The sequence below is a fragment of the Ipomoea triloba genome, chromosome 10 (assembly GCF_003576645.1).
Source record: "Ipomoea triloba cultivar NCNSP0323 chromosome 10, ASM357664v1".
NCBI classification, from domain to species: domain Eukaryota; kingdom Viridiplantae; phylum Streptophyta; class Magnoliopsida; order Solanales; family Convolvulaceae; genus Ipomoea; species Ipomoea triloba.
Genome location: NC_044925.1, coordinates 24776944 through 24790297, shown reverse-complemented (window position 1 = coordinate 24790297; position 13354 = coordinate 24776944). Strand labels below are relative to the sequence as shown.

Genomic DNA, 13354 nt, shown 5'->3' with positions numbered 1-13354 from the left:
CCTTGTAAATTTTTGAGCAATTTTATGGAGTTGTTGGACTTATTATTAGTTTTGAGCTTAATTATTTTTTTATCGAATTAACATATTTTTTGCCTTAACCCTAAACTGTCAGGCTATTGGGCTTATAGGATGTGTTCAAATAAAATCTTGATATCTTAAATTAACATTCAAAAATTTTAACTTTAATAAACTATAAACTAATGCATTTACACTAAAAAAATATGTATATATAAATTTATACATCATTTAATCAATCCAAAACTTCATTTCCATATTGCAACTAAAAAATAAATATATTCAGACTTATATAATAATTATAATAAGTTTTTATTTTTAATTATTTATTTTCATAAAAATAATATATTTTGTAATATATATATATATATATATATATATATATATATATATATATATATATATATATATAGACACACACAACAATGAAAATAATACTATATTTAATGGACCACTCTTACCCACAATAAAAGTATGCCGGGATGGAGTCATACATTTTCTTGTTAGACCACTCTTTATTGAGTATCCATTGGACCAAGCTGTTGGAATTTGGGCCATTTTAATTTTCACAACGGAACAGGAAGAGTTAATTCCAGTGATGGTCATCCGACTATGTTGATTTTTCAAAATTAGTTTTGACTTTTAATTTGGACAATTTAGATCCCTTGACTTTCAAATTCTTTTCAATGTTAGTCCTTTCGTCCAATTTTGGTCAAGTTGAGGTCAAATGAAGGGGTAAAATTGTCCGCTCACCTGTTTAGTGTATTATACTCGTATTTCTCTTGTCCTATACACTGTATATATGAATATAATCTCAGTTGAAGTCTCAACCGAAGCCATATAATCTCAATTAAAGTCTCTTCGACTGAGATTATATTCATATATATAGCGTATAGGACAGGAGAAATACGAGTAATAATACACTATACAGGTGAACGGACAATTTTATCTCTTCATTTGACCTCAACTTAACCAAAATTTGACGAAAGGACCAACATTAGAAAGAATTTGAGAGTAAGGGACCTAAATTGTTCAAATTAAAAGTCGGGGACAAATTTTAGAAAATTAACATAGTCGGAGAACCATTGTTGGAATTAACTCGAACAGAAATTAAACAAGCATAAAGAATGTTTTTTTTTTTTTTTTTTTTGAGAAAAGCATAAGGAATGTTATTACTGGGACGAGCAAACATCATCGTATCTAATCGATACGACTGTAACAGTGCTGTCATCCAAATATCCAATGCAATATTATGTTTTATTCATCTGATGTTTTAACTTTTAAGAATGTGTTAATGTTATGCATTTTGCGTTCGAATTTTCGTGTATGGTTAGTTTTTTGAATTTTTTTAATATCAGCAAATATCATTTTTTTTAACATGCCCTTTAAAAAAAAAACCTCTCATGGTCCTCCATCAAATTATCTATCAATTGTGTATTAAAATTGAGGTTGGGTAAATTGACCAGAACATGTCATATGAGTATGCCCTCAATTTTAACGCACAATTAACAGACAATTTAACGGAAAATCACGTGATATTATTTTTAATCTCGGAGGACCTCGTCTAGTCAGTTTAAAGCTTTGGAATGATGGTTGGTAATATCCCAATACTCGGAAAATCATGGGAGGTATTAACATCATATAATTTATAATTTATATACTTAAATAAAAAATAGTAATAAATTAAGTAGATTGGACCAAACCGACTATCTAGAAATGTGAAAAAGATAATACAATTTATATTTTTAATGTGGGTTAAGTCGGCACCTGGCGCCCATAATAATATTGTGTTGATTCACGTAAAATTAGATTGAGAAAAAATAATATAGCCCATTTGACAACATTGCTTATTTTTTTTTTGGGTTACATTGCTTATTCTAATGTATATTACAATACATTGCATAAGCATCCCGTTTTAGCAATACCTTTATCATTTCTCTCTCCCCCCCTCTCTCTCTTTCTCACATATAATAAATTAATAATACAACTATATTAAAAATGACAATATGTGTTAAGTTTACATAAATTATACTAGGTCCAACCCTAATGAGCCAGCCCAAAAATGACTCATAAGTTATAATACCCAGGTCTGCAAACATAGCCTCATGTATGATGTTGTATCATGTTAATGTAAATGTAATATGGCCACACACATACACACATGTATAGTTTAAACCACTATACTCGGAGGACCTTAGATGGTATTAACTCATTTATATTTTCAATGTGAGTTAAGTCGATATCACACGACCATAATAATATTGTGATGATTGACGCAAAATTAGATTATTGAGACAAAATAACATGGCTCACTCAGTCACTTGACATAAAAAGTCTTGTAATTAATTTTCCTTGTACAAGAATTTTTATAGACATATAAAGAATCTCGTTCCTCTTCCAATACTTTTTTTCCTATATATAGTAATTTACTTGTTTTAACTTGTAAGTTGTATAATTTTAATTTCTAAAGTTGTAATTTAATTTTTTGAACTATAAGTCTATAAATGTTCATTTTCTAAATCGACAAATAATATATAGTTATAAATAATACATATATTTAATAAATTTAAATTTATAGTTTTAATTATCTTTAAAAATATATAAATTATAATTTATACACTTAATAATAATAATAATAATAATAATAATAATAATAATAAAATAAGTTGATTGGGTTAAACCCACTATCTAGAAATTTGAGTAAAGTCAATACTATATATATTTTCAATGTGGGTTATGTCGACACCACGTGGCGATTTATATTTTCAATGTGGGTTAAGACAACACCACACGGCCATAATAATATTCTTTTTGTTCACACAAAATTAGATTGATACAAAATAATATGACCCACTTGACAACATTGCTTATTCCAATGTATATATTACAATACATTGCATAAACTATCCATTTTAGCAATACATCTCTCTCTTTTTCTCTCATTGAATACAACTATGTTAGAGATGACAATATGTTTTTAACGTACATAAATTGTACTAGATCCAACACTAATGTGCCAGCTCAAAAATGATTCATAAGTTACAATACTCTGGTCATGCCAACATAGCCTCATGTATGAGGTTGTACCATGTTAATAATGTAAATGTAATAGGGCACACACACAAAAATATATAGTTTAAAGTCATAACTTGTAATAGTTAAAATATTTTATACATACAAGAGCAAGTGATTACAAGTATTTCTTATAGATATATAGAGTCTAACAATTACGCATATATATATATATATATATATATATATATATATATATATATATTTATTTATTTATTTATATATATATTTTCTTGTAAGTTGTATTAATTATAATTTATAAAATTATAATTTAAATTTTGGAATCGCAAGTCTATAAATTTTCATTTTATAAATCTACAAATAATATCTAAGTTATAAGTAGTACAAATAATCTAGAAATTTGGGTAAAGCCAATACAATTTATATTTTCAATGTGAGTTAAGTCGATATCACACGAACATAATAATATTGTGATGATTCACGTAAAATTAGATTGAGACAAAATAACATGGCTCACATGACAACATTACTAATTCCATTGTATTACAATGCATTGTATAAGCAATCCGTTTTAGCAATACCTTTATCATTCCTCTCTCTCATATAATACAATTCAACTAACTTAGAGATGGAGATATGTGTTAAACTTACTTGGATTATACTAGGTCTAACCCTAATGAGCCAGCACAGGAATGACGACTCATAAGTTATAATACTCAAATCATGCCAACATGGCCTCATGTCCTCATGTATGAGGTTGTACCGTATTACTATAAATGTTATAGGGCCACACACGCACACAAAGTTTAAAGTTTAAAGTCATTATTTGTACTCCGTAATAGTTAAAATATTTTCTACATAAGAAATTGATTACAAGACTTCTTATAGACATATAGAGAGTCCTGTACCTATGCCAATATTTTTATCTGACAAAAACAAAACAATATTTTTATATACTATTACAAAATAATAATAAATTAAGTAGATTGGGTTAAACCGACTATCTAGAAATTTGAATACAACCAATACTACTATTTATATTTTTAATGTGGGTTATGTTGACACCACATAGAGTTTTATATTTACAATGTGGGCTAAATTAACACCACGCGGCAATACTATTATTCTTTTGATTCACCTAAAATTAGATTGAGACAAAATAAGATGGCCTACTTGACAACAATGCTTATTCCAATGTATATTAATTACAATACATTGCAAAAGCAATCTATTTTAACAATACTTTTATTATTTCTCTCTCATGTAATTCAATTATCTTAGAGATGACAATGTGTTGAAATTACATAAATTGTACTAGGTCCAACCCTAATGAGCTGGCCCAAAAATGACTCATGAGTTATAATACTCAGGTCATGCAAACATAGCCTCATGTATGAGGTATGATGTTGTACACTTGTACAATATTACTGTAAATGTAATAGGGCCACACACACATGTATAGTTTAAGGCCATAATTTGTAAAAGTTAAAATATTTTCTACATACAAGAAAAATTGATTACAATACTTCTTATAGACATATAGAGAGTCCCGCATCTATGCCAATATTTTTTCTATATATAGTAATTTTCTTGTTTTAACATTTAAGTTGTATTAATTTTAATTTCTAAAGTTGTAATTTAATTTTTTGAACTATAAGTCTATAAATGTTCATTTTCTAATTCTGCAAATAATATATAGTTTTAAAATAATACATATAATTAATAAATTTAAATTTTATAATTTTAATTATAAGTTCAAAAATATATAAACTATAATTTATATATTTAAACAAAAAAATAATAATAAATTAAGAAGGTTTATATCTAGAAATTTGAATACAACCAATACGACTATTTATATTTTCAATGTGGGTTATGTCTACACCACGTGGAGTTTTATATTTTCAATGTGGGTTAAGTCGACACCATGTGTCAATAATAATATTGTTTTGATTCGCGTAAAATTAGATTGAGACAAAATAAGATGGCCTACTTGACAACATTGCTTATTCCAATGTATATTAATTACAATACATTGCAAAAGCGTTAAAGCAACCCGTTTTAGCAATACCTTTATTATTTCTCTCTCTCTCTCTCATATAATTCAACTATCTTAGAGATGACAATGTGTTAAAACGACATAAATTGAACTAAGTTCAACCTTAATTAGCCAGACTATGCAAACATAGCCTCATTTATGAAGTTATTATACACTTGTACTATATTACTGTAAATGTAATAGGGTCACACACACACATGTATAGTTTAAAGCTATAATTTGTAATAGTTAAAATATTTTCTACATACAAGAAAAATTGGTTACAAGACTTCTTATAGACATATAGAGAGTCCCGCACCTATGCCAATATTTTTTTTCTATATATAGTAATTTTCTTGTATTAACTTTTAAGTTGTATTAATTTTAATTTCTAAAGTTGCAATTTAATTATTTGAACTATAAGTCTATAAATGTTCATTTTCTAAATATGAAAATAATATATGGTTTTAAAATAATACATATAATTAAATAGTTTAAATTTTATAATTTTAATTATAAGTTCAAAAATATATAAATTATAATTTATATACTTAAACAAAAAATTATAATAAATGAAGTAGATTGGGTTAAACCGACTATCTGGAAATTTGAATACAACCAATACTATTGCTTATATTTTCAATGTGGGTTATGTCGACACCACGTGAAATTTTATATTTTCAATGGGGTTAAGTCAACACCATGTGTCAATAATAATATTGTTTTGATTCACCTAAAATTAGATTGAGACAATTAGACAAAATAAGAGGGCCTACTTGATATAACTAACATTGCTTATTCCAATGTATATTAATTACAATACATTACAAAAACGTTAAAGTGACCCGTTTTAGCAATACCTCTCTCTCTCTCTCTCTCTCTCTCTCTCTCTCTCTCTCTCTCTCTCTCTCTCTCTCTCTCTCTCTCTCTCATTTAATTCAACTATCTTAGAGATGACAATGCGTTAAAATTACATAAATTGTACTAGTTTCAACCTTAATTAGCCAACCTATGCAAACATAGCCTCATGTATGAGGTTATTATACACTTGCATTATATTACTGTAAATGTAATAGGGTCACACACACATGTATAGTTTAAAGCCATAATTTGTAATAGTTAGAAAAATTGATTACAAGACTTCTTATAGACATATAGAGAGTCCCACAACTATGACAATACTTTTTTTCTATATATAGTAATTTTCTTGTTTTAACTTTTAAGTTGTATTAATTTTAATTTCTAAAGTTGCAATTTAATTTTTTGAACTATAAGTCTATAGATGTTCATTTTCTAAATCTGCAAATAATATGTGGTTTTAAAATAATACATATAATTAAAAAGTTTAAATTTTATAATTTTAATTATAAGTTCAAAAATATATAAATTAATTTATATATTTAAATAAATAATAATAATAAATTAAGTAGGTTGGGTTAATTAAACCGACAATCTAGAAATTTGAATACAACTAATACTACTATTTATATTTTCAATGTGGGTTATGTTGACACCACGTGGAGTTTTATATTTTCAATGTGGGTTAAGTAGACACCACGTGTCAATAATAATATTGTTTTGATTCACGTAAAATTAGATTGAAACAAAATAAGATGGCCTACTTGACAACGTGTTGATTCACGCAAAATTAGATTAGGACAAAACAATATGGCCCACTTGACAACATTATTACTAATTCCAATGTGTTACAATGCATTGCATAATATCCGTTTTAGCAATACCTTTATCATTTTTTTTTGTCTCTCTCTTGCACATAAATACAACTAAATTAGAGATGACAATATGTGTTAGAGCATTCCAATAGAGAAATTTTGAAAGGTTTTTGCAGGTGGTAATGCACATATGGATGAGAGAGAATAAATATAATCAAGTTCTTGCAAGAGGTATTGATTTTTGTCAAATTCAGTGGGCCCACCACAAAAAAAAAAAAAGATAGAAAAGAAAAGAAAAAAAAAAGATTGTCTCCTTGTGCCCATGAGGTGCACCAGAAGTGCCCAGCCGGGCGCGTACACACCACGCGCCAGGCTGGGTGCGTTAAACAACCTTTTTTGAGTTATCTTACCTTTTTTCTTTCTTTTTCTTTTTCTCACGTTTCCCAGCTCTCATCTCTCCTACTTTGGCAACAGAAAAACAACAAAAGACGTCTATAAATGAGGGTGCTCTTAAACTTACAGAGATTGTACTAGGTCCAACCCACATGAGCCAGCCCAAACATAACTCATGAGTTATACTCAGGTCAAGCCAACATGACCTCATGTATGAGGTTGTGACATGCTATTCTAAATGTAGTACTGTCAGACCCTACACACAGATAGTTTAAAGTTATAACTTGTAATATTTTAAATATTTTCTGCATATATATAAGTGCAATTAATTACAAGACTTCTTATAGACAGACATATAGAGAGACCCACACCTACGCCAATATTTTTTTATAGTAATTTATTTATTGTAAATTGTAAGTTGTATTAATATTACTTTCTAATGTTGTAATTTAATTTTTGAAATGTAAGAGTCAGCTTTAAACCTATATCATACTCATACTAATCATCGTTCACACCGGACCAGTCCAATTAAAGGACAAAATGTTGACTAGATTGATTTTTTCATATGAAAGGAGATTTGAAAATTATTACTCCGAAATAAATTAAGTAGAATGGGCCAAACCGACTATTTGAGAATATGAATAAGGCCAATAATTTATATTTTTGAGGTAGGCTAAATCGACACCACGTGGCCATAATAATATTTTGTTGGTTTACGTAAAATTAGACTAAGCCCCACATTACCCACTTTAACTCACTAAAAAAAGTTGATACCACGCGGCAATAATAATATTGTTTTGATTCATCTAAAATTAGATTGAGACAAAATAAAATGGCTTACTTGATAAGTGATAACATTGCTTATTCCAATGTATATTAATTACAATACATTGCAAAAGCGTTAAATGACCCATTTTAGCAATACATTTATTATTTATCTCTCTCTCCCTCTCCCCCTCCCCAACATTGCTTATTCCAATGTATATTAATTACAATACATTGCAAAAGCGTTAAAGTGACCCATTTTAGCAATACATTTATTATTTATCTCTCTCTCCCTCTCCCCCCAACCCCTCTCTCTCCCCCCCCCACCCCTCTCTCTCTCTCTCCCCCATATAATTCAACTCTCTTAGAGATAACAATGTGTTAAAATTACATAAATTGTACTAGGTTCAACCTTAATTAGCCAGCCTATGTAAATATAGCCTCATGTATGAGGTTATTATACACTTGTACTATATTACTATAAATGTAATAGGGCCACACACACATGTATAGTTTAAAGCCATAATTTGTAATACTTAAAATATTTTCTATATACGAGAAAAATTGATTACAAGACTTATTAATTTATTATAGACATATAGAGAGTCCTGCACCTATGCCAATACTTTTTTTTTCTATATATAGTAATTTTCTTGTTTTAACTTTTAATTAAGTTGTATTTTAATTTTAATTTCTAAAGTTGTAATTTAATTTTTTGAACTATAAGAAGTCTATAAATGTTCATTTTCTAAATATGCAAATAATATATAGTTTTAAAATAATACATATAATTAATAAATTTAAATTTTATTTTAATTATAAGTTCAAAAATATATAAATTATAATTTATATACTTAAACAAAAAATAATACGGAGTAATAAATTAAGTAGATGGGGTTAAACTGACTATATATGTAGAGATTTGAGTACAACCAATACTACTATTTATATTTTCAATGTGGGTTATGTGGACACCACGTGGAATTTTATATTTTTAATGTGGGTTAAATTGACATCACGTGAAGTTTTATATTTTCAATGTGGGTTAATTTAACACCAAAACTAACAGAATGTGCAAAACCGACTATTTGAAAATACGAATAAGGACAATAATTTATATTTTTGAGGTGGACTAAATCGACACTACACGGCCATAATAATATTGTGTTGGTTCAGGTAAAATTAGACTAAGCCCCACATTACCTACTTTAACTCATTAATTAATGATTACTCAATCAATCCGTTTTAGGAATGTATATTTAGAGGAAATCCGAAACCTCACTTCACTCTTGTTTCAGTCCTTGTCGGAAATCCACGTAGTAGACTCTCCGGCCGCGGTGATTATATATATCGAGCCGCCACACGGCCAAGGTAGATAGGAAATGGCAGTAGGCAGTTCGTTCAATCGGCGTAATCCGCTCGTACCTGTCACGCCACCTGCACGGAGCCCGGAAAGCTCCGACGAGTTCGAGAACCTCACCGACGACGACGGCGACGATCGCATGGCGGATGATTCGGCTTTTGTACCGGATACCACGCCGGAGGGTTTAGAAGCAGACGGAACGACGGTGATGAAAGCGATTTCGGTGGAAGACTACAAGAGCAAAAGCGTGATCATGGGGTCCTTGGTTGCGGAATCAAGTCGGTATGGTGTGAACAGAGCCGTGATCGACTTTTCTCGGGGCGAAGGAACCCTAGGCGTCCCGAGAGTCGTAATTGACCTCACCGGAGACAATTCGGACGATGAAATTCAGATTCGGGAGGTAATGCCGGCGCCGGCGCCGGCGAGGATAAAATCCGAGTGTTCGAACTCGAAAGCTGTTTGTATAGACGCCATGGAGACCTCTGTTTCCTCCTTCATCTGCGAAATCTGCTGCGACGCGAAGCCAATGAGCGATATTTTCAGAATCAAAGCGTGCAAACACTCTTACTGCTCCGATTGCGTTTCGAAATTCGTAGCTTCGAAGCTCCAACAGAACTTCTCCCAAATCAATTGCCCCGTTTCTGGCTGCACGGGCGTGCTGGAGCCTCATAACTGCCGATCAATTTTGCCGCCGCAAGTGTTTGATCGTTGGGGGGACGCGTTATGCGAGGGTTTGCTGTTAGCTTCTGAGAAATTCTACTGTCCCTTCAAGGATTGCTCTGCGCTTCTGATCGATGAAAAGATGGAAGTTGTGGAATCTGAGTGCCCCGAATGCCACAGATTGTTCTGTGCTAAGTGTAAGGTTCCATGGCATTCTGGCATTGCTTGCTCTGAGTTTCAGAAGCTGCATGAGAGCGAGAGGGAGAAGGATGATATACTGCTGGTGAATGTTGCAAATGAAAAGCAATGGATGAGGTGCCCTAATTGCAGGGTCTATGTTGAGAGAGTTTCTGGGTGCCCTTTCATGATGTGCAGGTTAGATCATTTCTCAACTGTTTGTCTTTTCATCATTTTTATCCATTGGATTGATTATAATATGTTTAGGCCATCATTGCACTTTGCTTAGCTTAAAATTGGAAAGTACTTCTCTTTTTCACCACTTTAGAAAAAGAAATTAATAGTTCTACTTAGCTGGTATGAAATTGATCCTACTGTAGGCATTTGAACTCCTGAGGTGTTTTACAGGTGCCCACAATATGGCCAATTCCATACCTTCTAGTAAGAATCATACAATCTCATGATTTATTTTCTTCACCAGGCTTTATGACAGAAACGGTAACAAATTGGAATTGATTAATTTAAAAATGAGAAATACTTAAGGGTACTGAGTATCAGTAGAACCGGACTACCTCTATATTTATTTAGTTTCCTTATGCAGTGAATTTTGGATTAAATGCATCTTTAAATCCTTAATCTTAGAGTTGTAATGACTTTGTTGCCTTTTCAACCTCATCAAGTTACATAAAACGACAGTTGAACCATTGTGTGCCACTGGTTTAGTTTACAGTCAAAGCTTGTCCCTTTTCAGTCTAGGTTGATCTAGACAGTTTTAGGAGGCAAATTACCTGGCCTGCTTCCAACATTATAAAGATGGCATTTTTTTTTATATTTAGAATTAGGACTATGGTAATATGATAAAATAGTAATAAGAGGCACATTGCACAACCATGGCTGATGTATATAGCAACAATTGAAATGGGCTGGGTATTATTTACATTGTATTTAAAATTTTAAAAAATCTATATATATTTTGATCTCTCAATAGTTACTAGTTATGCAATGTAGGACTTCTCTTTCAATTTTTTGAAATGTGGTCCCTCAATAGTTTTAGATGTTGTAAATATATTTCTTCATAGTGACAGCTCATAGATTCTTTTCTATATCAATGTTTTTAGGAGACGTTTTTTAAATTTCATAGCTACTCATTCGTTTTCCTTCCATAACCAAGTGTTATTAGCCTTCATTTCCGGTAAACGAAGGTTGATAAAGCTTTGGTAGGGAAGGAAAATAAAAGAGTAGTTATGAAATTCTAAAAACGCCCACAAAAAATCCTAATGTAGAATATAGTCCACGAATTCTATCTAAGTGAGGGACCAGATTTACAACATCTCAAACGATTGAAGTACTATATTTCAAAAAACTGAAAAGGAGATCTTATACTGCATAATTAGCAATAACTGAGAGATCAAAAGTGTGACTTTCCCTTAAAATTTCCTCTTATACTTGTTATTTTTCACAAAAATGTTAATATGTGGTGTTAGTAATATCCTTTTGGTACACTTTAGACTGTTAGCACATGGAAATGATAGAATGGAATGAAACCTGTAGTTTGTTACATATCTCTTTTATCTCCTTGTTATCTTCTACTATCACTTCTTGCTTGTTTTGAACTGTTCTCTGCTCTTGCTGAGATGTTACTAATTGTAGGTGTAAGTGCACCTTCTGTTACAAGTGCGGAGCTCGTGCAAAAGATCACCATTGTCATAATTGTGGCATTTAAAACTTAGAATCTCCATTGTTGAACATGTTTGGTTGAGTGGATATTTGTTGAACTTGAACTTGTGATGTTGTATATTATTTTCATTTCTAAATTCTGTTGAAACTTATGTTATCGTCTGAGTAGTTCCAGAAAGATAGACTGAGAAAGTGATAGCGTTGTACATACATGACTAGGATTTGTTGTTGTGTTATGTTGTGTTGTTTGCAGAACAATAATGTTGTTGCAATAATGTTTAATTAAGTTAGAGTTTTGAACCTATATATATCATTGATTTGCGTCCGTCATTCCCATTTTGATATTGATAGCCTTGTGCATGTTACGCTCGTTTGCAACTTGTACTGGCTTAAGATTCGATATACGTATTGAAGGAGGAGGTTGATAGAACTATAGAACTGTTTAATTGGTCCAATAATTCGAATTGTAGGTCAAATATTTCAAGCTCCTGAATTTGTTGTCTGAAGAATTGATTGGAATCTCTTAGACTAAATGTAATTGGGCCACACACATACACACATGTATAGTTTAAAACCCTAACTTGTAATAGTTAAAATATTTTCTAAAATCCTATACTTATTCCCATCTATATATATTTATATTTTCAATGTGAGTTAAGTCGATATCACACGGCCATAATAATATTGTGATGATTCACGCAAAATTAGATTATTGAGACAAAATAACATGGCTCACTTGATATAAAAAGTCTTGTAATTAATTTTCCTTGTACAAGACTTTTTATAGGCATATAAAGCGTCTCGTTCCTCTTTCAATACTTTTTTTTCCTATATATAGTAATTTACTTGTTTTAACTTGTAAGTTGTATAATTTTAATTTCTAAAGTTGTAATTTAATTTTTTGAACTATAAGTCTATAAATGTTCATTTTCTAAATCGGCAAGGTAATATATAGTTATAAATAATACATATATTTAATAAATTTAAATTTATAGTTTTAATTATCTTTAAAAATATATAAATTATAATTTATACACTTAATAATAATAATAATAATAATAATAATAAATTAAGTTGATTGGGTTAAACCCACTATCTAGAAATTTGAGTAAAGTCAATACTATATATATTTTCAATGTGGGTTATGTTGACACCACGTGGCGATTTATATTTTCAATGTGGGTTAAGACAACACCACGCAGCCATAATAATATTCTTTTTGTTCACACAACATATGTAGCCAATTTAATCTTAGTAAAATTAAGTACAAATTCAAAAGTATTTTTACTTTTTAGTTTTTTTTTTTTTTTTAACTTTTTAGCCAATTAAGTAAAAAAAAAAAATAGTATTATTAAAGATTAAATTGGCTACATATGTAAAAAGTACTATTTTTGTTGATCTTGAATTTGTACTAAAAAGTACTATTTTTTACTTATTTTTGTTGATCTTGAATTTGTACTAATAATTTTGAATTTGTACTCAATTGGCTAAAAAGTAAAAATAATTTAAATTTAAACTAAAAAGTAAAAATAATTTTGAATTTGTTCTTAATTTTACTAA

The 13354-nt window shown here is 30.0% G+C and overlaps 1 protein-coding gene across 1 annotated transcript; it reads left to right on the top strand.

The window, feature by feature from the left end:
- Window positions 1–9299: 9299 nt before the first annotated feature.
- LOC116033355 (probable E3 ubiquitin-protein ligase RNF144A-B) lies at window positions 9300–11871 on the top strand. The gene is made up of 2 exons (XM_031276104.1): window positions 9300–10315; window positions 11768–11871. The coding sequence occupies exons 1-2, from the start codon at window positions 9300–9302 to the stop codon at window positions 11838–11840; spliced, it is 1089 nt and encodes a 362-aa protein (XP_031131964.1). The 3' UTR covers window positions 11841–11871.
- Window positions 11872–13354: the final 1483 nt, after the last annotated feature.